At 39.7% G+C, this 26,514-nt stretch overlaps 1 protein-coding gene across 8 annotated transcripts in view; it reads right to left on the bottom strand.

Moving 5' to 3' along the window:
• The window catches only part of AGTPBP1 (ATP/GTP binding carboxypeptidase 1), a 149,096-nt gene that overhangs the window by 30,286 nt on the left and 92,296 nt on the right, over positions 1-26,514 (bottom strand). For 4 of the 8 annotated variants that reach the window (XM_073345029.2, XM_073345030.2, XM_073345031.2 and 1 more), the window contains 4 exons: positions 22,609-22,738; positions 20,848-20,979; positions 15,963-16,139; positions 12,772-12,932 (listed from right to left, as the gene is read on the bottom strand). In XM_073345029.2, the coding sequence (XP_073201130.1) occupies positions 12,772-12,932; positions 15,963-16,139; positions 20,848-20,979; positions 22,609-22,738 (600 nt within the window). Of the gene's footprint in view, positions 1-12,771; positions 12,933-15,962; positions 16,140-20,847; positions 20,980-22,608; positions 22,739-23,191; positions 24,265-26,514 lie in introns of those variants that run through there. The other 4 variants (XM_073345032.2, XM_073345036.2, XM_073345035.2 and 1 more) reach the window with 4 other exon arrangements.

Genomic DNA, 26,514 nt, shown 5'->3' with positions numbered 1-26,514 from the left:
GTTGTTGCCACCATGTTGGGCCCAGGATACTAGAGAGACAAGGTGGGTGAGGTAACATCTTTTACTGGACCAACTTCTGTTTAAGCTTTCAAGCTTACCCATATCTCTTCTTCTTACCCGTTTCTCTTATTACTGAGAAGTAATCTAGACCACAATCTGAGGCCATCAGTTCCATAGGACAGGGCCAACAGTTGAGAGGCAACAGACTTCCTACTGAAGGTTCCTAGGGGTGAGGTATGTATGACTGAAGGCTGGAGTGGAGTTTTCTAGTGGAGCACATGGCAGAGAGAGGTCTATTTGAGAGAAGGATGCTGCTCTAGCTAAGGTGGGGGCTGACAACTTCCATATGTAAGGAGGATATGCAAGAGGATGAGAGCAGGAGGAACTATCCTAACAAAAAGAAAAGGAGTACTTGTGGCACCTTAGAGACTAACCAATTTATTTGAGCATAAGCTTTCGTGAGCTACAGCTCACTTCATCGGATGCATACTGTGGAAAGTGTAGAAGATCTTTTTATATACACACAAAGCATGAAAAAATACCTCCTCCCACCCCACTCTCCTGCTGCTAATAGCTTATCTAAAGTGATCACTCTCCTTACGATAAGAAAAGGAGTACTTGTGGCACCTTAGAGACTAACCAATTTATTAGAGCATAAGCTTTCGTGAGCTACAGCTCACTTCCTCAGATGCATATCGTGGAAACTGCAGCAGGCTTTATATATACACAGAGAATATGAAACAATACCTATTCCCACCCCACTGTCCTGCTGGTAATAGCTTATCTAAAGTGATCATCAGGTGGGCCATTTCCAGCACAAATCCAGGTTTTCTCACCCTCCACCCCCCCACACAAATTCACTCTCCTGCTGGTGATAGCCCATCCAAAGTGACAACTCTTTACACAATGTGCATGACAATCAAGTTGGGCTATTTCCTGCACAAATCCAGGTTCTCTCACATCCCCCCCACCCCCATACACACACAAACTCACTCTCCTGCTGGTAATAGCTCATCCAAACTGACCACTCTTCAAGTTAAAATCCAAGTTAAACCAGAACATCTGGGGGGGGGGGTAGGAAAAAACAAGAGGAAACAGGCTACCTTGCATAATGACTTAGCCACTCCAAGTCTCTATTTAAGCCTAAATTAATAGTATCCAATTTGCAAATGAATTCCAATTCAGCAGTTTCTCGCTGGAGTCTGGATTTGAAGTTTTTTTGTTTTAAGATAGCGACCTTCATGTCTGTGATCGCGTGACCAGAGAGATTGAAGTGTTCTCCGACTGGTTTATGAATGTTATAATTCTTGACATCTGATTTGTGTCCATTTATTCTTTTACGTAGAGACTGTCCAGTTTGACCAATGTACATGGCAGAGGGGCATTGCTGGCACCAGCAGGACAGTGGGGTGGGAATAGGTATTGTTTCATATTCTCTGTGTATATATAAAGCCTGCTGCAGTTTCCACGATATGCATCTGAGGAAGTGAGCTGTAGCTCACGAAAGCTTATGCTCTAATAAATTGGTTAGTCTCTAAGGTGCCACAAGTACTCCTTTTCTTTTTGCGAATACAGACTAACACGGCTGTTACTCTGAAACCTCTCCTTACAATGTGTATGATAATCAAGTTGGGCCATTTTCAGCACAAATCCAGGTTCTCTCACACACACACACCCCCCAACACACACAAACCTACTCTCCTGCTGGTAATAGTCAGTGGTGTCTGACTTCCTGAGGAAACTACAATCCATCGGTGATCTTTCTGATAACACCATCCTGGCCACTATGGATGTAGAAGCCCTTTACACCAACATTCCACACAAAGATGGACTACAAGCCATCAAGAACACTATCCCCGATAATGTCACGGCTAACCTGGTGGCTGAGCTTTGTGACTTTGTCCTCACCCATAACTATTTTACATTTGGGGACAATGTATACCTTCAGATCAGCGGCACTGCTATGGGTACCCGCATGGCCCCACAGTATGCCAACATTTTTATGGCTGACTTAGAACAACGCTTCCTCAGCTCTCGTCCCTAACGCCCCTACTCTACTTGCACTATATTGATGACATCTTCATCATCTGGACCCATGAAAAAGAAGCCCTTGAGGAATTCCACCATGATTTCAACAATTTCCATCCCACCATCAACCTCAGCCTGGTCCAGTCCACACAAGAGATCCACTTCCTGGACACTACAGTGCTAATAAATGATGGTCACATAAACACCACCCTATACCGGAAACATACTGACCGCTATTCCTACCTACATGCCTCCAGCTTTCACCCTGACCACACCACACGATCCATCGTCTACAGCCAAGCTCTGCGATACAACCGCGTTTGCTCCAACCCCTCAGACAGAGACAAACACCTACAAGGTCTCTATCAAGCATTCTTACAACTACAATACCCACCTGCGGAAGTGAAGAAACAGATTGATAGAGCCAGAAGAGTTCCCAGAAGTCTCCTACTACAGGACAGGCCTAACAAAGAAAATAACAGAACGCCACTAGCCATCACCTTCAGCCCCCAACTAAAACCCCTCCAATGCATTATTACGGATCTACAACCTACCCTGAAGGATGACCCAACACTCTCACAAATCTTGGGAGACAGGCCAGTCCTTGCCGACAGACAGCCCCCCAACCTGAAGCAAATACTCACCAGCAACCACATACCACACAACAGAACCACTAACCCAGGAACCTATCCTTGCAACAAAGCCCGTTGCCAACTGTGCCCACATATCTATTCAAGGGACACCATCACAGGGCCTAATAACATCAGCCACACTATCAGAGGCTCATATGCCATCATGTGCCAGCAATGCCCCTCTGCCATGTACATTGGTCAAACTGGACAGTCTCTACGTAAAAGAATAAATAGACAAATCAGATGTCAAGAATTATAACATTCAGAAACCAGTCGGAGAACACTTCAATCTCTCTGGTCACGCGATTACAGACATGAAAGTTGTGATATTACAACAAAAAAACTTCAAATCCAGACTCCAGCGAGAAACTGTTGAATTGGAATTCATTTGCAAATTTGATACAATTAACTTAGGCTTGAATAGAGACTGGGAGTGGCTAAGTCATTATGCAAGGTAACCTATTTCCCCTTGTTTTTTCCTCGCCCCCTCCCCCGACGTTCTTGTTGAACCCTGGATATGTGCTGGAAATGGCCCACCTTGATTATCATACACATTGTAAGGAGAGTGATCACTTTAGATAAGCTATTAGCAGCAGGAGAGTGGGGTAGGAGGAGGTATTTTTTCATGCTTTGTGTGTATAAAAAGATCTTCTACACTTTCCACAGTATGCATCTGATGAAGTGAGCTGTAGCTCACGAAAGCTTATGCTCAAATAAATTGGTTAGTCTCTAAGGTGCCACAAGTACTCCTTTTCTTTTTGCGAATACAGACTAACACGGCTGTTACTCTGAAACCTACCCTAACAAAAAACACTGACAAACCACAGACTCACCATAAGGGGTGAGATCTGACAAGACTTGTTTGTTTTTTTCAAAGATTTGTAACCACTGAGTGTTTTAAAAGTAAAGTTTCTGTGGTTAAGACATTTCTTTGCTAAGTCTGTGTTCCTTTCTCACCTGCAATGTGTCCCAGAAGGAATTAAACTAGAAGGCTGGAGTGCCCACAGCCTAAGTGAAGCTCTGAGGGAACATGTGTAAGCAGCAACTCGAGAGGGACTCAGTAGGTCTTAGACACGGATTTCTGGGGTCTAGGGCAGCAGGGTGGGGGTGCCCCACATCCCAGAGAAAGGTAACAGAATGTCTGATCCTGGGAGTCTGGCCTATAGACCTTGAGCTAGAAACAGTGAATACACTCTACTCAGATGCAATTGGCTTGGAAGCACGTGGGACTCCGAAATTGGGACCATATGCCACAGACTGGTACCCAGACAATGGGGAAGCTGTAACAGGTAGTAACATTTTGAAAACAGTTATGGTACCGAATATCAACAGTATGCTTAAAACAATCAATATTTCCACTGAAGAGAGTTTCGAAGAATAATCTGGCTGTGAAAACTTCTTGTAGGATAAAACAATAGAGAAGAGAGTTTTTGGCACTTCTGGTAATATTGATTTTTTTTTTCATTTACATTTTCAAGAGTAACTAGTGATTTTTGGGGCACAACCTGAGATACCTTAAAGGAGTTTAATTTTCAGAAGGCTGATAAACAGCACTGTCTGAAGTCAGGACTTTTTCTGAAAATCAGGCACCCCCAAACTGATGCACTTAAAGTCAGTAGTGATATTTGAACATTTAGAGACAAAAATTTAAGAACATTATGGACTAAAATCTTATGGGGGAAAAGAATACAGACAACTGCATCATTTAATTTAGAAAAGCTGGTTTCAGCAAATATATAATTTTAAGAACAGAAGACGACCATTAAAATAATCTAGTTTGTCCTTCTGCATAACACCAGCCACAGAATTTCACCCAGTGATTTCATTTAGAACTGTCTTGTGGTTCAGAACTCCTGCTCACTTTTAAAAATCAGATTCTAAAGCTCTGTCATGGGGTGGATCTACCTGTTTTGGACAACTATGACATTTATTTCAAGCTTTTATGTGCCATAGCCTCAACTGGTATAAATTAGTGTAGCTTCATTGAAGTTAATGGAGACACATCTATTTACATCAGCTGAGGTTCTAGTCCATATACATATGCACCCTTCCACCAACAATCAGCTCTGACCATTTGTTCCACACATTCTATACAAAAATCCGTAAGTGAAACTTTGCATACCCCTGAAGTTATCTTTTTATTGTAATATACATCCACCTGGAACTCTAGGAACAAGTATAAAATATTAAACATATTATAACCAATGTACAAAATATAAAATCCTCTCAAATCAGGACTCTCTCCACACTATAAAAACCCACTCATTCAGTTTTTCCCAAAAAAACCTGGGAAAGGAGAGGAGCTTTGCAGAGTGACTTGAAGATCAACAAATTGAGCCTCTGAAACAGCAGTGGGAGAAGCAAGTTCCAGAGTTGAGCTCCCTTCACTGAAAATGCCTAAACCACTTTTCATTTAAATCTGGATGTTAGCTTGAGTGCCTCAAATTACCTCAGTGTCATTGTATCACGTAGGCTTTGTTCTTCACCACGAGGTAACTGCATTCAGTCATCCATACACTTTTATCATTGCCATACAGTGAGACAACACCTCTCCCTGAGTTACAAAGCAAACCCCAAGCTGAGAACCATTTAACACCTTCGCAAAAAGAACAGGAGTACTTGTAGCACCTTAGAGACTAACCAATTTATTTGAGCATGAGCTTTCGTGAGCTACAGCTCACTTCATCGGATGCTGTAGCTCACGAAAGCTCATGCTCAAATAAATTGGTTAGTCTCTAAGGTGCCACAAGTACTCCTGTTCTTTTTGCGAAGACAGACTAACACGGCTGTTACTCTGAAATTTAACACCTTGTTAGCCTATTTTGAAGGTTGTTAGCCAATGTATGTATGTTACACATACAACACATTATGTATTATGCCCATTGTATTATTATAATGCATCTGTGAGTGGGGCTGGGGGTAATCACGCAAACTGTACTATGACTATTCTTGCACACTTAAGCTAAGGCGTACATCCTACAATGCCTAGGGATAAGAACAGCTCAGCTCTTGGCTTAAGCAAATACAACTGTCAAAAACTAGATGGACAAGTGTTAAGGTACAATGTTGTGTATGTATGAATAATGTAAATGTATGAATGTTCTCTGTTAGGGAGTACCTTCATGCCTTTTAGCATTCAGAATTTAATATTCAAACGAAAGATCGGAAAGTACAGGGAGGCACCAAAGACAAAACTGGCACAATCTCGCCAATTAAATTTTAAGCATGGTGAACAGCGTTCTGTAACTTGTAAACAGCCATCTATAAAAGATGGGGAGTTTAAGGGGGCTTTTGGGAAGCACATCTTCTGTGTAAGGTGAACCAAACACATTGCAAGACTGCCTCCTGGGAAGGACCAGTAATGGATTAACTCTGTCTTTCCTGTAGTCTATTGCTTTATCTTTAGCCAATAAATTTGGCTGAGGTTGGTTATTTAGTCTCTTGAACATTCTTAATATTGAACCACAAGTATATTCAATTAGTTGGCTATGCCTTTTTGTCATTTAAAGCTAAATGAAGATAGAAAAGTGCAAGGTTTTAATAGAAATTTTTTTTCTCCACTTTTCTTAACATGCATATCTTGAGAATAGCTATTTTGTAATTAATGGCTGTTTTCATTTGACTCATGCTTTTCTATGTCATTTTAGTTCATTTCAGTTCATCTTCTGATTAGTATTTACTATGTCTAAAACAAAGCATGTGTGTTCTCTTAGTTAAACTGCCTTCCCAATTCCTGGAGTGGGCAGACAAATTGTCCCATAACACCCTGTGAGTGCAAGTGTAGAGCAACAGAGTTGTGTTGCTATACATTTTGGGATATGCACCAGATAACTGTGTTGCTTGACACAGTCAGATGCAGAGCCAGTGCAGGTGGTACTCCCTGGGGAATTCTGCACAGGATTGATGTCCCCCACAGATTTCTTTGCTTTCTCGCAGAAAAATGACTCTGATGGGGGAAGCAAAAGGAAGCTACAAGTGCGGTCATGTGACCCCGCCCCAGCAGTATGTTTTGGGTGCCCAGGGCAGCTGGTAGAGAGGTAAATCACTTTGGGGCAGAGGGCAGGACTGAGGAAGACCCAGCTGGCGGCTCCTACCCTGCGCTCAGCTGCTAGTCCCGGCTGGGCTGGGAAGAACGGGATTTCCTCTTCCCGTGCACAGCATCCGGAGCTGTGTCTGACCCACCCCCAGATTTCTCCCCCAGCTTAGGAAGCTCTGCAAACACTCCACCTCCATCGCTCCTCAACTGCGGGGAGAGGGATCACTGTACAGGGAGGTGCTTCCCCCATCCGCCCAACCCCTGTGCATCCAAACCCCCTCATACCCAGACCCTCCCGCCGAGCCTCATCCCCCCTGCACGCCCAACTTCCCTGATGAGCCCCACTTCCCCTGCACCTGGACCATCCTGACAAGCCACCTGCACCCCCATCATTCCAAACCTCAACCAGCTGCATCTGGATCCCCATCCCACTGAGCCCCACTCCCCCAGCATCTGGAGCCCACCACTGAGCTCTCCACACCCAGACCCCCACTGCCGAGCTCTATCCCCCCACACCCAGACACCTCTTCTGCTGAGCCCCAACTACCTTCACCTGGACCCCCTCCCCCAGAGTCCCATTACCGTTGCACCCAGAACCCCCTAACAAGCCCCTGTGCATCCAGATCCACTCTACACACGGATCCTCCACTGAGCCACTCACACCCAGATTGCCCCACACAGAACCCTTTAAACCCACACCTGGATCCCCCTACATTAAGCCCCTCCACGTTTGGATCATGCCTTGCTGAGCCTGCCTACCCAGACCTGGTGCACCTGGTCCAGAGGGGCAAGGCTCTGAAGTGTTTTTGAGGCAGGCCGGGTCCTTGCACTGTGTCAGGGTTGAGTGCAGCCTCATCGCTGAGTCTGTGTCCCAGGGGGAAGCTGCACAGTGATCTCCCACCTCTGTGCATCCAGTGTCCTGTGCTCCCCAATGCCATGCTGGAGCCTCTGCATTTATTTGACAAATAAAATGTGCAGAATTTTACAGAATTTTAAAATATTGTGCTAAGAATTTATTTTTTGGTGCAGAATGCCCTCATGAGTAAGGTCGAGGAAGTGACAGCATAGTACATGTGGTCACATACTCATAAATTAGACTATCACAGGTTAACTAACCCTGCAATTTTTTACTTCATGGTTAACATGCACAGAAAACATATGCATAGAATCATTTCAGTTGTTTTAGAGGTTACAGCTAACACACTCGATTGCACTTTTAATCTCCTGAAAAATCTTACAAGACGTTTTCTGTAGAAATTATGTCAGTTATAAATAGAGCAAACACTTAAAATTAAGTAGAATAAATAAAGGCATCCCAAACATAAAAACATTACTGTTTCATTTTATTGAAGAGGTTTATCTTTCTTTAATTACCTCCTGATTTAAATGTACTCTGTTCAAAGGAAAGTAAACCTCAATAAACTTCTAACACATTATATTTATGGTAGTTTTAATGATGTAACTGCAAAATAACTAGAAACTGACAGATTGTAAATATCATTTGCCACTCTGTGGGTTTACATGGACAAAGACTAAATGACCTTTCCAGTGACCTACTGTTCTAATGTGTTTTGTAGCTGCAATTAACTCTACACTCCAGGTCATGCAATTATGTCCTAACCCTTTCTCTGTCTTGCACAATTAAGCAAACATGATGAAAGACATGATTTATATTGTTTCTGTAAATTTTAAATCTTAAGTTTAAGTACTGCATTTTGTAGATAATAAGACGCAGTCCTCCACTGACTGGATCCCCAAAGGGAGGTTGGGGAAGGCAGGCTGTTTCCATCAGAAGGGTGAATTCTCTCCCTCTCATCAGCCTGCAAGAGATCTTGATGGCACAGAAAAAGCATTGAGCACTAGTCAGGAAGACACTGAACTTTTGTGGCCTCTCACCTTGCTGACTACTTCTTTATTCAATCCTCATTCTCTTCCTTTTCTGTTTCTGTCTTTTTGGACATTGCTATTACTGTTAATATTATGGTCATGCCTAGTGACCCCAACTGAAATCAAGGCCACATCGTGGTTGGCACTATACAAACATATAAAGAAACAGTCTCTAAATGTAATATTTAAATAGATATGGCAGAATTATCCAATGGAGCACATTGCCTTTGTTCCCTCTACACTCACTCTTGATCAGCTCATGCACAGGATTCACTGTGGTTGGTATCTGAATCAATGGGAATATATTAGGCAACCTCCTGTTTTAATAGACTATTCAGTACTGTTGGGGACACTGAAGCACAGTTCTGCTTCATCTCTATTTGATGTCCATTCCCAGCAAGTCACCAATTTTTGTCAGGCCAAGTAGTTGCTTAAGAGAGATATCACTGCAGATGTATCCCAGTACTACATCAAATTCACTCTCCCTAAAACTGAATATACCGTTTCTCCTTATCACTCTTTTCTACCTCCCTTCACCACCACTCTAGATAGCTTTGCTATCCCTCCTGCCTCTCATGCTTGGAACCCATATGTAATAGCCTTTGATTTCTCCCTTTGTCCATTCTTCTGCTAAGTCTTTTTACTTAAGTGTACCAAGTCCACCCTTCCTCTTCACTGTTCCCACTGCTAAAACCCTCGCCCACAACTTGGTGTACTCTCACCTTGCCAATATAGCATTCTTCCTGACCTGCTCTTTTACATCTCTCCCTTCTCCAGTCTATTCACAATCACACTGCTAAAGCCATCTTCTGCTCCTGACACTCCTTATTGTTTACACTCTCTACTTTATGCCTTCTATCAAGCTGCCCCCTAGAACAGTTTCCCATTCCCTGGGGACCTATCACTCCTCTTCTCCTTCCAAATAGTCTCCCCTCCCCCAATAATCCTTCTTTCTTTTTCCTAATCTCTCCTTGTTGTCAATGACCTGACCTGGCATTCTTGGTCTCATCCACCTCAAACTGTAACCACTTTGAGCCAGCTACGAGGAAGGTTTTATATTGCTTCTGCAGACCCATACTGTAGACCAGTGGTTCCCAAACTTGTTCCGCCGCTTATGCGGGGAAAGCCCCTGGCGGGCCGAACCGGTTTGTTTACCTGCCGCGTCCGCAGGTTCGGCCGATCGTGGCTCCCAGTGGCCATGGTTCGCTGCTCCAGGCCAATGGGAGCTGCTGGAAGTGGCGGCCAGTAAGTCACTCGGCCCGTGCACCTTCCAGTGGCTCCCATTGGCCTCGAGCAGCGAACCACGGCCACTAGGAGCCACGATCGGCCGAACCTGCGGACGCGGCAGGTAAACAAACCGGCCCGGCCTGCCAGGGGCTTCCCCTGCACAAGCGGCGGAACAAGTTTGGGAACCACTGCTGTAGAATATTGCGTATTGATGAGCCATGGAACTGTTTAAAGGCATGAACAGGTCGGTGGCATGCACAAACTGACCATTGGTCTGACCACTTCAAATTGCAGTTAAGAAAAGCCTGTCCTTCCACTACCTGTCTTCAGTTCCTCTCTACCTCAGCAAAATACATGCATTCTCCAAATAAGAGAAGGGAGGGACAGTTTGAATCGGAGAGGCAATAATAATCAGAGAATACCAGTCGCTTTTAAGTTTGCCTCCTTTGTTCCTTCATAAAACTAGCTTCAGATTCCACTGTAAATTTAGCAAACAACTGAAATCTTCAGTTAGCGGTTTGGTAATAGAAAACTGGTAAAAAATTAAAAGACCAGCCCTCTTGAAATCATTGCCTTCACCTCAGGTATCTAACATGTCTAGTCAGAGGATAATCCTGTTACTATTCGCAAAAAGAACAGGAGTACTTGTGGCACCTTAGAGACTAACCAATTTATTTGAGCATGAGCTTTTGTGAGCTACAGCTCACTTCATCGGATGCATTCAGAAAGCTTATGATCAAATAAATTGGTTAGTCTCCAAGGTGCCACTAGTACTCCTTTTCTTTTTGCGAATACAGACTAACACAGCTGCTACTCTGAAACCTGTTACTATTGCAAAAAGCATTTTTTTTTTAAAGCCCAAACACTTTGAGATGCACCATTTTGATAGTTTGAATAGAATTGAAACCTTAGATGAACTACTAAAAACACTGAAAATTACTACAAAACTATTAATAGCCATTATATACTTTTTTTAAAAAAATTAAAGGCACCAATCAAAACAAGAGATTAAAAGCAATATTTTGTAACTGCTTTTGCTTAGCAGGTGGACAAAGACCATTAATGGGGAAAAAGATTCTTTGACCCATGATCCATACACATACCTCCTAATAATTTATTGCTTTAAATAATTCCATTGATTGTGAGGCATAGCATACAAATTCCTACAAGAGGAATCTGCAGAGATATTTCATGAAGGAAAATGCACCTCAAAGCTACAGAGTACCAGACCACCAATAAATGCTTTTTCTTCACACATTTATTAACTGTTACTCAAAGTGACATCATTTACATGTCAAATTATACTTCATTGATTGAAACTAGTTATAAGGTTATTGTTACTTTAGGACTGTGTAAGTACTGATTATATTCAAACAAAGTTACTTCTATTGTTTTTATTCTGTTTAAAAATGTTTTATAATACATGAACTAATCGCCACACATACTTCCAAATGAAAACCTCTTCCACTGATTTCCTGTGTAACTGTGGGTAAGACATCACTTAACCCCTGTGTTTCAGTTTGCCCATCTGTAAAATGGTTGTAATTATAAAATACGTCCCTCCCTCACAGGGATACTGCAGGATTTAACAAATTCTAAAGCACTTTGAGACCCTTGAATAAAAACCACTAGGTAAGTAGCAGGTACAGCTTTCACAAAAGCTGTAATTAATGTTAATATATTTTTATTATAATTTCTTTTCATGAAAAAAGTATTGTTTTGGGATAAAGCTTTCCAAAATATTTTCCTTGGAGCTGAAGCTCAAAATGGAAAGTTTGAGGAAACTCCATTTAGAGGTTTCTGAGTTATGGGAAGATATGGGGAGGGAAGAAAGACATTTTCAAATAAAAAGAAATGAAACTAATCAATGAATTCCAGACTTTTCTTAAATTCATTACACAACCTCCAAAACTAGTTTGTGACTAGTAATCCATGCTACAACTGGGGGGGGGGGGGGGGGGTGGCGAAGCATTTAAAAGCTAGCCTTTATTTATAATGAGCATACTCAATAAGCGTTTGCTAAGACCATTAGCAAAGTCAGAATAGCATCTCACCCTGTGCGCCCTCATTAAGGGATAGAAGAGCTGCACCCTCCTGCTACAGAGATGGTCAGGCACAGCAGCTGTTACTATGATAGTTTGTTTACAGAAAATGTATTTTATTGAAATACATCCAACAAGATTCTTCAAGTGACTGTCCCAATACCAGGTATAGGGGGGAAAAAATCATTGGGGAGGGGGAGGCGCAGATCAAGTTTCTATATGTTATTGCCACATTTTTGCTGTACTCTGCAGTATTTTTGTTTAAAACAGAAAGCAAGTGTGTGTCTCTCTCTTGCAAAGAGAAACCAGCTCATTGTAAGCCATTGTAATACCATTCTGGCAGCCCAACCTTAGACGGAATTGTCTAGTGTCAAAACGCAAAACAGCAGAATTGTGAAGTTGACTTCCCCCATACTAATTCACTTCAATAAAATATCAATTATAGCACCTCCACTGAACTGTAGAAACATCCATGGGTTTTATCCATTAACACTTCCACACAGATCTCTTACCAAGAGTAAACAATGATTGAAGCATATACTCCCAAAGTGAATTAGCATTACGGAACCAAACCCTCCACTGGGGTAAACTGCCACAGAAGTCAATGGAGCCAGACAAGTTTACACCAACAAATCTGGTTGATAATTACCAATTTGTATTTTTGTTCTCTCAAGCTATCTGATATTCCAGTTTGCTTCAAATGTAGTCATCAGTTAAACCTTTTTTTTTTTTTTTTTACAATGTGAAATAATAAAAACCTTTCAACATTTAATAACGTACATGACACTTGTGACAGTAGGACACATTCTAAACATTTTTAAAACCTTCATTTGTGTAAGCTTTTGCCTGATTTTTTAATGTTTTAGACACTATGGAAATTTATTTCTTTGGAAAGTCAAATGCAATTCATTTGTTTTACCTTGTTACTTTACAGCTTGATTCAATCAACTCATTTTCAATGTCAAGGAGGCTAGAAGGCAGACTGAATTCCAGTGGAGAGGTCAGTCTTTTCAAACGCAGTAAGCCAACACAGAATTTGGCTCCCATCTCTTCCAGTTCTCGTGTCCCTATCTGCAACCCCTATGCATGAAATAAAATATAGATACACTCTATTAGCTTATAACCACATTCCAGTATTTTGTTACATTTTACTTTATTTTGCTCCAAATTAGCTGTGAAATGCAGACAAGAATTTATACATAAATGCTTACAAAGAAGGAATTAAAAAAATTAAAAGGTTAATTTTAATCTTGGATAGAGCAGCCATTTCTAGAAGACTTCAGGATCTCAGAGGTATATTCTGCCCTCTGTGCTGGAGCTTAATTCCCATCAATGCAAATGTGGATTACACTTGGAGCACTGAAGAGAAATCAGATTCTTAAATCACAGTTTATAAGAACAGTTGAATATTAAGTCATTTTTCACAGAAACTGAATTTACAGTATTTAATTTTTAATCTAAAATAATTTTCTTCAGGAAGTTCTGTCAGAATGAAAAGAAATTAGTATATTCCGGGTGTATAAAATTCAGTAAAATACACCAATTTGTTTAAAAACTAATTTACAAAATTTCTTACCAAGAATGAAGGAATAAATAATTCATTCTTAATAATTCATGAATAAGAATGAATAGAAACTATCATACCTAACTCTTTCATAGAGCAGTATTGCACAGTTGCCAAATTCTAAAATTTTTCAGTTCAAAGTTATTGCCACAGTGGATACCCTCTTGATTTCTAGGAAGTGATGGACTCAAAAGTCTGCTTCAGCCAAAGATTGTTTCACATGGATGTTGGAGCAAGCTACAGTTTCGTTGAGGATGCCGGAAAAATAAATGTCTATTCTGCAATCTGATCTTTTGAATTTTTGCAATTGCTATTACATATAATTCTTATAATAATCATTATCGAGTTTCTTTTCAAACCCAGGCTCAGCTGTCTGGAGGTAATTTTGGATGAGTAGAATTTGGGCTAGATGAAGTCTTATACTATATTCCGTTCTTTACAAATGTATATTATTTTTTCTTTCAGACATAGCATTTAATGTGCTGGATGGATTTTTCTTTGCTATAACTAAGGTGGAGACTGCTTTGGGTGAATAACCCTTTTTACTTCGTTGTTGGCACTCAGATTTCAGGCAGCTGGTTTCAAGATACCAGAGGCCAGGAAGTTTGTCGTCTTTGGCAGAGAAGAATCTTCCTATAATGGCATGTTCACCAGGGGTTCCATTGCCATGTCAAATACTGGAAAACAAAGGTCTCCTAGCCTATTGAAGTAGTATATCTAGGTCATGTGCTCTCCCTCCCACCCCCACTGTTCTCAGACCTTAGAATAGGCTGATGTAAGATATGAGCATCTTCAAGAGCTTAACTTGGGTGCCATTTCTCAGTAGAACACAAGTTAGATGAGGAACATACTTCCTCTGTACTTTTTCTTGGAAGACTTTTGCCTCTTTCTTGTTCTATCAATTGATCTTAATCTGCCAGATGAATCTCATGATTTCCTTCTCATAACGAGAGTGTGGACATTTCTAGAGGCCAGGCATCCCAGATGTTCTCTTTGCCTTCATAGGAAGATGGAAATCTCTCTCATTGCACTGACTCCAAAGAAAAGATTATTGTGCAGGGATTTGATCTTTTTGGTTGGTTTGTAATAAGCATGAAGGGGTTTTCCTTTCTGGATAACGGATTTCTCAGTCTGACTCAACTGTATAGATTTTCCATTTGATTTCTACTCTTTTTTACCTGAGGTCTGATTGAGGCCTTTGGAAGTTAATTTTCCTAAATTTCAGTTTGGCATCCCATACTTTACCTTATGTATCTAAAAAGTATTCTGAAGATTTTTGGTCAGTGGGACTCCTGGATGCCTTATTGTCAACAGGAACCCTAAAAGCATCCCCATCTCAGGACCACAGAAGGTGGTCAGGGAATATTTCGGAACTAATCCATCACAGGGATACTTTTAATTCCTATTTTGTACTAGGTACACAATAGGAATTAATGTACTCTATATGGGCCTACTGAGAAACCTGCTGAGGTGTGTGCTTTGTCAGTAGGCGAAGAGAGCCTGGTTTGGCATGCTGGAATAGGATAATGATACCTCACTCTCTACCTGGTTTGCAGCCTTCTGGTCCGCCTGTTCAACATGGCTGAGGTCTGCTTGCAAACAGGAGAAGCTACTGTGTGGGATGTTTTGGCATTCAGGGGTCATTTACTTTCTAAGCCTGCTTCAGCTTGCCTCTCTGCTTCAGCCTGCAGCAATGTTTGAGGCACTGTGGGAAGGGAAAGAAGATGGAGGAGGCTTCAAGTCATCCACTATTTTCGACTGGTTGTACTTTTTAGCAATATTCAACTGTTGGTTGTTGGGTAATACAAAAAAAGGCATAAGGCAACAGGCTTGTACTGCACTGGAAACACAGGCTGGCCCTGATTTTCTCATCCAGCACTGCTGGGACACTTTTGAAGAAAATAAAATTTTAAAAGACAAGTTCCCAAGTTGTGGGAGGGAGGCAGGAAAGCAGGCAAAATTTAACTACTTTTATTCACTGCTGAACAGCGAACTGCTAAAGTAGCATGAACATATTTGGCTTTATCTGCCTCCTCCTGCTGCCATGGAAGAGAATTCTGGAGGCGACATTACCCAATATCTGGTGTATCACTCTAGACTGTACCAAGAGGAGAGCTCCTCACATCGCAAAAGCTTGCTAATGGTCATGTATCCAAGAAGTCTGTTTTAAAATACTTGAATGTACTGGTAACTGATAAAGTAATTGTTTCCAAATTACAGTAAGAACCATGAATTTCTTCATTTGTAGGTTTAAAATTTCAACCATAAATATTTTTATTTACTTGATTATTATAGTCTTGTTAATATGGACAATCAACAGAACATACACATTACATTTTTAGAATGACAGATCCAAAAGAATAATGAAGGAATCTACATTATATTGTGCAAAACAGTCTATTTCAATATAATGTAAAAAGCCCTATAGCAGGATGTTCATGCACCTTTTTTTAAAAAAACAGACAAGCTGGGTTTTAGAAAGTGCTATCAGTGGAAATGGTAAACTCAATCCACACATAGGGTTTCACTTCATCTAGTTTCTTTACCTTATATTTGCCCTGATCGCAGCCACATAACGTGCTCTCCATTGTGTAGCTCCTTTGTACTCCTATCTCTCTCCAGACAACTACACGTGCTGTTGATTCCTTGGACTTTTCCACTACAAAGCTGCAGCTGCTCATGCTGAATGTTGGGGCAATCTGACTGAGAATCTTAGGAAGAGTCTATAGGATAGTAATTTGAAAAAGACTCAATTTGTTTTTATGAAAATGTGAAACCACAGTATATTAATCAGACAGTTCAGATCTCAAATTCTAGTTTAAAAAAAAATAGGAAGATTTTGCAAAATCCATCCAAAGTAATGTTTTCATTATTTAAAAAGAGCCAAGAACCCCAACTGATTCATTCTTCCCCCACCTTTAAAAATTCCCCGGTAGCGTTTACAACCCTATTATTAAAATAGTGAGAGAGTCAAGTGCATAAAAAATAGAAAGTGAAGTGCCTAGTAGAAAAGATTTGACTCTATGCATGACTAATTTGGTTTTATTGTTGAAGCTGAGCCAAGTGCAAAAGGGAAATGTAATTTAGATTAATATTCAGTTTCAATGTATAGGAAGTTCTAGATTTTAAAATACTATATAGTATTTCTGACATTGATTCAGCAAAAGCACTTAACTTTAAGCATGTGAATACATTCAAATTCAATAGAACTATTCACAGACTTCAGTGTGTATGTACGTTTCAATTGTTTGCTAGATTGAGGCCCAACACACTTAACTATGTGCATTTAATTTTAATCTTTGAAGTCAGTGCAAGTTTACCATTAGTGCTTTGCCGAACAGGGATAGGCTGAAAGTTAGCCATATGTGTAAGCATTTGGGCTTGATCCAAAGCACCACCGAAGTCAATGGGAGTCTTTCCATAGACGTCAATAAGCTCTGGATCAGGCTTATGTTGAACTGGGGCTTTATTTGAAAAATGTGTCTTTAAATTAATTCCTCTATTTTTCACGTGTACAGCACATCAATTTGATATGGACTTGGTGACCTATTCAGATGATATCATTCGTAATGTTCTAACCAAATAAACTACAAGCAATAGTCAAAATTGCCAGAGTAAAAAGTTATATGTACAAAGGCTCTATTATGAAGAGACTATTCAGCAACATTTCAGCCCAGCACACTAAAGCACTGAGTACATTATATAAACAAACTGCCTTGGGATTATACCACTTGGGAAATAATATTGGTGTAGAATTTATTTAAACAAGAATACTGGAGAGTGATTCTCATATATGATTTGAAAATCGTACCTAATAGCAGAATAGCTTTTCAAATATCAGGTGATCTCCTAAGGCATCTGTTCATAAAAATAAGAAAACTGGGAGCAGCTGTATTAAATTATGCCAGAGATAACCACTCACCCCACAAACCTCAACTGTTAAATTTAAAATATGAGGTTTTGGTGTACATATAAGTGCTAAACAGCATTTGGTAACTTAGAACTTCAATTCTTCAGTAGCTGGAAAATATTACACTTATTTCAGCTGTTCACTTGCAGGTCTCTCTCTCTTTGACCCTGATCCTTCACTCTTGGAAAGTTCATAGAAATGATTTCACTTCAGTCAAAAATATGTTGCTACATGTGACAGATGCAAAAAAGTTATACGTTTTCAACTTATTTTAATTTGTTTGGCCATATGATAGGACTACTCTCTCCATTTCTAGCAATATGGACACACTGCACTTCTATAAAAATTCTGTACCCGTTTTAATTAGCAAATGGTTCAAGTGCTGATATAGACTCAGGGCAGACATTTCAGCCCTCGTCAAAAAACTCAAAAGGCTGGTCTATAATACTTACATTGTTACTAAAACTGGTGCAAATATCTGAAATTTCATAGTGTAGACAAGATTTAAGTGATTGAAGTGGATAATGAAATTGTAAATAATCAGAGACACTTAAAAAATTGTAAGGGAAACAATCCAGTAGCATTTGGGGGTCTTTTTATGTCTGAGCAACAAAAAGCATGCATAACTGTTTGCACTTGTTAGATTCATAACTAGCTATTTGCATGTACAGTCACCTGATCAGTGAGCACACCTGTAAAGAAAAAAGTAGGTATGCAAACAGGTGCAGATATTGGGCCTCCTTAAAAAAAAGTCATCCTCAAAGTAAAAAGAAAAAAACAACTGTATATATTTGTGATTGCCACAAGGTGGCAGTGAAACTACACAATAAGACACTTATTTTGTAGGAAAGATTGTTTTACAGTCACTGTGACTATGCAAAAAAAAAGTTATTTTGAACTCTTAATTTAAAAATCCTTATCAAACAGATTTATGCAGTAATAATGCACTGGAAAAATATTACACTGCAAAAATTACATTAAAACATTATGGTTGCAAATTCAAGCACTCAAAAATTAGGAAATGCCAGAATTAAGGCTACCCATGCAAACGTAATACAGCCCCCTTGCGTGCATGCAGTATGAAACAGTCTAATTACATGATCATAAACGACTTTTTCCACAGGACCTCTGCCTCTTTCAGTGCACAAGATGAATGGTGCTCATGTAATGAGCAACTATTCAGTGTTCCCAGTCTCCTTGCCCAGACAGTGCCAGTATTCCACTTGGCTCCTAGTTGGGTCTCAGTCTCCTCCAATCCACTGGGTCCTAGTCCCAGTCTCCTCTCACCCAGCTCCCAGTCAGATTCTCATTACCCAGCCAACTGTAGACTCCCTCCACCCCAACTCCTAGTTTTCCCCTCATATCCTAACCCTGACAGTCTCCAGTCCCAACCCCCACCCCTCCCCAGACTCCTTATTCCAATCTATGTCCTCCCCTTCCCCGCAATCTCCCACCAGGTTTAGCTCTTGCTCCCTCTGCATTCAGATCAGGTGCCTCTTCCACACTGCCTAGGTGTCAGCAGGAGGGGCACAGAGCCAGAGAGTTTCCCGGCTCTCTGTTCCAGGGTCTGGACCTGGCACAGGCTGCAGCAACCGAGAGTCGCAATTACAGAGACAGTTCTGCTAATCTCCTCACAGCCCCAGCCTGGAGCAGGCTTAGTGCTCATGGAATCTTCTGGGAATTTAGCTGTGAACCTCTAGCAAGTCTTTGTTAAGCATGTGCAAATTGCACTCTTTCAGAGATTTATAACTTGGGCAGATTTTTAGGGGGATCAGCAAAGTCACATCCTTGACACAAAGGGCTTCTCCCAACTAATTTCAAGACTCCACTCCTGTTTAGGAGTTTCTTTAAAAAAAAAAAAAAAGGGGGGGGGGGGCGGCTAGCAAATTTAGTATCAGCAGAATATATTTTCCCTAGCTTCATTATCAAAAATGGCTCAACTCTTTAGTCTGAAATTTTCCAAAATAATTAAGACCGAGGCAGAGATCCTCATGGAAAATTTCAGATCGAATGGGCAAAGTTTTGTAAGCAAGTGAAAACAGGATCTAACAATGGGAAGTGTTTGGCAGCCTTAATAATAGGCAATGCTACTAGCCTTGCCTGTAATAATTGATCTAAATCCATCAATTAAGTGAATAATAAAGAGTATGACAAAAGTGTTTGCTATATGAAAGTGATATTGAAGCGTTCATGATTCTGTTCATAGTTTAACATTTTTCAAAAAAAATCTAGAAAAGTATTGCTTAGTTAGTTCAGTTAATAATAATGTTTTGAAAAGCTGAATTACTTCTACCTTTCACTTTTGTTTAATGAAATAGACAATTTTTTGTCTTGTTTAATTAGAAGAATAAAGATAAAACACTCAGCTATGTCAAATGAAGGATTATTTAATTGTTATTTTGTGACAGTTGACTCTCTTGTCTACATCCCTCCTTCTCAGAGCGTGTTTTTCTTTGTTTCCCCTTCCTGGCTACATGACAGTAATCTAATCCAACTGTCTGGCACTCCCTGACATATAAAGAGTATTCCTCTGACTAGCACAGGTTAAGTATCACAACATAACTGATTACTTTGTCCAAATACCTCCCTAGATTCCAGAATACTTTTCTGTTTTCAGAAGTTTACTTGGTTTTTTTCTTCCCCCATGACAGCAGTCCCCCTTACACTTCCAAATTGTCTTAGATGATGAAACCAATTAAACAATGTCTCTTAGTATGTATAGTATTTCTGAGGTACTCTGTGGATGAGAAAGTAGGGAAGCATATGGAATGCTACAAATACTGAGGTAATTATACCTATAATAAAACTGACTTTTTTAAAAGCTCAACAAATGTGATACCTGTTCTTTTATAGTTGAATACTATTATTCTATAAAATATTCGAGAACATTCATGAACATAAAAATAGTGATAGTTTTAAGTGGGCATGGAGTGTTGTAAAGCAGCATGCTGCGTATACAAGGTTGTGGAAGTTATTTGAAAAAATGTCTGAAAAAATAATCTGCTACATATTATGGAAGTCAGGGAACTGTTTTTGTACTGTGCATGCAAATTGTACAGGGAGACTGTAATCAAACTCTATACAATGACACGGTCGCTCAGACTTGAGAACAGCATAAACAAGGAAACAAAGTTGCCCATGCCGCTTTCCAGAGAGAGAAAAGTAAAAGCAATCAAAAACTTTACTTTCCAGTTTAGATCCAAAAATTATATTCATCAGGCACACCTATCTGTGCGCCTGCATGTGTCTTACTGCACGAATCCCAAAGCATAAATTGTTGTATGTTGCAGATGCCCCACACCATCTCCTGTACCTAGAGAATGGCATAGCCTAGGGACAAGCAAACGCCACCTATTATTGTGGATGAATACTCTGACAAAGCATAAGTACATAAACACCTTTTCCATTTTAGACCAGATTAACATTGTTCTTATTTGGGGTGGGGGGGTGGAAAGTAACATGAGGAAATCAAGATATAGTTATACTTTCACAACTTACTTGAAGGTTTAACTTTTACTCACCCTATAACCAAGGTCCTCAATCAGGTCACAAGAGGCAGCGCTAACATTAGTGTGCCACACTGTCTCTTTGATGCTGCAGCCATACATGAATACATTCTTTTTACGAGAATGACCATGATAATCACAGTAAACCTACAAAAATTGGAGAAATTAAAGCAATGTTTTAAAACAGGCCTCAGCATCATATATTTCCCTCACTTCTCATCCTAAGTGTATTCGTTTACATACACTAAAAAAACAGCATTAGCAAATGAAAGGCACATTATACAATCAACCTGTTTATTAAGAAAGCATAGGTTTTTTTTCCAGCAAATTCAGAGTGCATGACTTAACATTTTTATCACAGCAGAAGCAATAGCAGCAACCACTAGAGTTAAGTTGTTCAAACTCCTGTTCTCATTTGCTCATAATTTCCTGAAAAACTCATCTGTCAGACAGAAACTGGTCTTTGCCAAAGCTTTTCTTATTTTTTAATATTTTACTCAATCTGTGCAGTCATTTTTTACTAGGAGGAGAGCGAAAGAAACTACTCTTCAACCCTATTTAACATTTTTTAAACTTTATCTACAGCTGTAATGGCTGGGGTTAAAAAAATTGGCATAAAAAGAATCCTGCTATTGAAGTACCTTTGAGTGTTCTATTAAAAATAAGATGGTTAAATGGAGTTATGAGCCTTTCAAAGCTGCATGCACACTAGATTTTTGATGGACTGAACATTTTTCCTGAACTCAAACCACACAACTAAGGAAGATTTTGTTACACATATATGCATAGCTAACTTAACTGCATACTGAAAAGTAAATTGAAAATGTGCATGGAGTGAGGGAAGAGCTCTACACTCATGTGCCTCCTATAAGGATTAGAGCTCCTCTCTTCTGAACTTCCTAAGGAGAAGATGAAGTGAGCTGTAGCTCATGAAAGCTTATGCTCAAATAAATTGGTTAGTTTCCAAGGTGCCACAAGTACTCCTTTTCTTTTTGCGGATACAGACTAACACGACTGCTGCTCTGAAACCTAAGGGGAAGAGTGGAAAGAGGAAGACCGAAAATGGCTGGGAGAATCCAGTCTCTCCCTTCCACATTAAACCCTATAGGGACACCATGATTTGACCCTTGGGTCCTGATTCTGCAATGACATCTCATTGGTTTCAAAGTGATGACTCACCAGTACAATATTATGTATATGCACACATTTCGGCAGGATTGGGAACTTATGTAGTTATGCACATATACTGTACAATATAAGTACCAATGTGAAGTTTAGGCATATTGCATATGTTCCAAATTGCTGTTTTATAAACTCCAACTAAACCATTTCCAAAGAAAATTTCAAACCTAGCAATGCAGCACACGTAAAACTTTGTGAATTCAACTGTTTTTGTTACTACAGCTGCCTTAAAAACAAAACAAACCCACCCCACCCTCTGATGTTCAGAACATGAGGCTTTTTTCTACCCTCTAACTCAACAATGCCTGGGAACAAATGCTAGATACACAGTATTGAAAGGCTCAAGAATTAATCAAAACTGGGGAGTTATAATTAAATATTTTTGTAGCATTAACCACAGTCATTGCTCTTGTTTAATACAACTGGAAATAGTTCCAGAAATTTCTGATGAACCCTCCAAGTCTCATTTGTAAACTTGTGAAGCAGTTGCAAGGGCCTATACATGTATTTTCTCTTAGAGAGAGCGAGACAGTATCTATACAAAAAGCTAAAATGATTCTGAAATGCCTGTTTTGGGCAAACACACATACTCACCAGAGGCAAATGTTTTATAGCAGCCAAATATTGTAGTAAGCCCTTGGCATGGTAAATTGTGGGATGAAGGTCTGGGTTTGGGTTTTGCCACTGTCTGTTCAAATCCTCCCCACTTAAAGAACAGCGATGGCTATGAAAGACAAATTTATAAAGAAATGTATGTCTCACAATATAACCTTACTTTTATTTTAAAAGTTACCCTCACTAATTTAAGTTTTGCCTGTGTCACAACTACTCAATTTGTGTGGTCAAGTGAGATTTAAATTCAAGTTTGTATTAAGAACATTTTTTATTCTTGCAGAAGAGTTAATTTAATGGTTACAAATATATTTTACTTGGATCAGCTAAAATTAAAGGGAAGTAAATTTTTATTTAAAGATATTTGCCTACTTACTTGCTCTGAGATTAGAGGAAGTAAATTTATCTGTTGTGAAAACTGGATGCTTCAATGTGTGTGATAAGCTAACAGATTCAGTTCCAAATTTATAAATTCTAATTTTAAAAAAAATTAATAGCCTTTTAAATTTAAATTTTTGTAAGATGGTCAATGATTTTATTGTTCAACCTTTTTGCCTAGTTCATGATCTTGTGACCATAATTTGTCTACTCAATTTAATATTTTGGAACTGCTAAATAGATAGTCAACTGTCAGCAACGTTCAGTGATAGATTTGTTGAGTCTGTTGAATTTTTCTAGAATTCTTCATACTATTTGCTAATTTGTGGAAAGATCCCGATAACCATGAAGATGATCAAATCAAACTTAACTGGATGGGAAGGCTGGTAACTTCAATGGAATCGTATTCAGCTCAGCAAGAAGAAAGCATGACTGTGAACCTTTAAAATAGTAGCTGAAAAGATAACTCATGTACCCTGTATACACCATCACAACTCCAGAATCCACAGGACTTAAAACAAGGCTTTTGTCTCCACCCCTGCTTTGACTGACAATTGACAGGGATATGGAACCCATCAGCCAACATACAAGGCCCGTCACAGGCAAGCCTGGTAGCATTCAGGAGACCAACTAGCTAGTAGAAGACTAGCAGAAACCAGGAAGATCAGTGTCTACAGCAAGCAATGTTTCAGGAAGACTTAAGTAGTATTGTAAGTTTAACAAGTTCATACAGCCATTTTAAGTGTTTTATTTTAGATTTTTGGTTTTCAATCTACAGAGAGACATCCTTGGCATTCATGCATTAGCGAGAGTTTTTAACCAGTGAGTGATTGCTGGAGTGTCTGTGTCAAGGTTCCTCCCCCACTCTGAACTCTAGGGTACAGATGTGGGGACCTGCATGAAAAACCTCCTAAGCTTATCTTTACCAGCTTAGGTCAAAACTTCCCCAAGGTACAAAATATTACCCCCGTTGTCCTTGGACTGGCCGCTACCACCACCAAACTAATACTGGTTACTGGGGAAGAGCTGTTTGGACGCGTCCTTCCCCCCAAAATACTTCCCAAAACCTTGCACCCCACTTCCTGGACAAGGTTTGGTAAAAAGCCTCACCAATTTGCCTAGGTGACTACAGACCCAGACCCTTGGATCTTAAGAACAATGAACAATCCTCCCAACACTTGCACTCCCCCTTTCCTGGGAAATGTTGGATAAAAAGCCTCACCAATTTGCATAGGTGACCACAGACCCAAACCCTTGGATCTGAAAATAATGAAAAAGCATTCAGTGTTTTACAAGAAGACTTTTAATAAAAAATAGAAGTAAATAGAAATAAAGAAATCCCCCCTGTAAAATCAGGATGGTAGATATCTTACAGGGTAATTAGATTCAAAAACAGAGAACCCCTCTAGGCAAAACCTTAAGTTACAAAAAAGATACACAGACAGAAATAGTTATTCTATTCAGCACAATTCTTTTCTCAGCCATTTAAAGAAATCATAATCTAACACATACCTAGCTAGATTACTTACTACAAGTTCTAAGACTCCATTCCTGTTCTGTCCCTGGCCAAGACGACTACAGACAGACCCAGACCCTTTGTTTCTCTCCCTCCTCCCAGCTTTTGAAAGTATCTTGTCTCCTCATTGGTCATTTTGGTCAGGTGCCAGCGAGGTTACCTTTAGCTTCTTAACCCTTTACAGGTGAGAGGAGCTTTCCCCTGGCCAGGAGGGATTTCAAAGGGGTTTACCCTTCCCTTTATATTTATGACAGTCAGAGTAGGTATGGCCAAAGGGACAACCGAGCAGCTGTGAAGCCCACAGGGGCTATTTATGTTCCACATGTCAGCACCTTTAAGAAACTTTCTGAGCAAGTAGTCACACCTGCTGTCATGTTTACTAACTAAAGAGTAATTATAGATTTAACCCCAGAAAACTATTTCCACCTAAATTCTTAGTAGCCGAATGTAGTAAGTTGACCTTCTCCTAGAATTCCTTAATAAAATGATATTGAAACATCTGAGACCATCCTTTTGGGAATTGGGTGGCAATACTAATATTAAAAGAATGACAGTGTGGAAACTTGTGGTTAAGCCTTAGTGAATTAAATTGGGAACTGTTTTCCCCCTGCTTTAGTTCTTTTTTTTGACAAGGTGTTTGAATATGAATCGACTTCCATAACTCCCTTCTAGCTGAGACAGATTATAAATCATCACCTTTTCTTGCATTAGATGTAAGGATTATTAATTTTTCAATGAGAATGTGTAAAATGTGTTGGATTTTGACCTTTTTATTTTTAATTTGTAATATCTTTGTATAACATATTTTAGTTAGTAGGCTTAGTTAATAACAATATATAAAATTGTGTCAATTTGGTGTTCTTTAAGCCAGAAATCTGGGGACTTTAAGAAATTGAGAATTTAGTGCAGATAAACAGCACATCCTATCTATTGTTCTACCAAGAGATATTTGTGAGGTGTATATGTGCATATGTAAAAACTATGATAAAATATGTTCTGAAAAACCATATTGCAAAAGCAAGTTGTATGGAAGGTACTTATTTTTATAAGGTGCCACAAGTACTCCTGTTCTTTTTGCTGATACAGACTAAACACAGCTGCTACTCTGAAACCTATTTTTATAAATGCAATTTACAAAAACAAAAACACAATATTTTAATAGTAAAATTCAGAGAAATCAACACAGAGATAGCATTACGTTCTTGTATAGGAATACATTTGCACTACTGATTCTTCAACAAAAAAAAAAAACTAGGAGACAGCTTTGTGAGAAATCTGGATTCATTACAGTATATAAACCTTAACCTAGGCTACATATTTGGGTCATAGTTGAATTACTTCACTGCTAGCCCTCCATTCCGACATTTGTGCTGCAGTAGTGTTCTAACATTCCAATGAATTTGTGGCATACCTGGTACACATGACCTTGATGGATGAGGCTATGGCCCCATCACTATGTACGCTGTGCTTCCTTTTCCACTCTCACTGGCATAAGCCTCCCTATTAAATTCCATGTTACTACTTGTACCCAGCGCTGTGACTTAAAGCCACAGTTAATTCTTAGACAAAAGTGCCATCTCAAATCATAGTCACAGACAGCATATAGAAAGACTCAACATTTAAAAGTAAGTTCTTCACAGTCTGGATCATGCAGGCTCTTAAAATTACTAGTACATATGTTAAGAACCTAAGAATGGCCATACTAGGTCAGACCAAAGGTCCATCCAGCCCAGTATCCTGTCTACCGACAGATGCCCCAGGGGGAGTGAACCTAACAGGTAATGATCTAGTGATCTCTCTCCTGCCATCCATTGCCAAACAGACAAACAGAGGCTAGGGACACCATTCCTTACCCATCCTGGCTAATAGCCATTAATGGACTTAACCTCCATGAATTTATCCAGTTCTCTTTTAAACCCTGTTATAGTACTAGCCTTCACAACCTCCTCAGGCAAGGAGTTCCACAGTTTGACTGTGCGCGGAGTGAAGAACTT

Source organism: Lepidochelys kempii, chromosome 5 (genome assembly GCF_965140285.1).
Source record: "Lepidochelys kempii isolate rLepKem1 chromosome 5, rLepKem1.hap1, whole genome shotgun sequence".
Lineage (NCBI taxonomy): Eukaryota > Metazoa > Chordata > Testudines > Cheloniidae > Lepidochelys > Lepidochelys kempii.
Note: the sequence above shows the minus strand (reverse complement) of the source record. Positions and strands in the feature narration are given on the sequence as shown.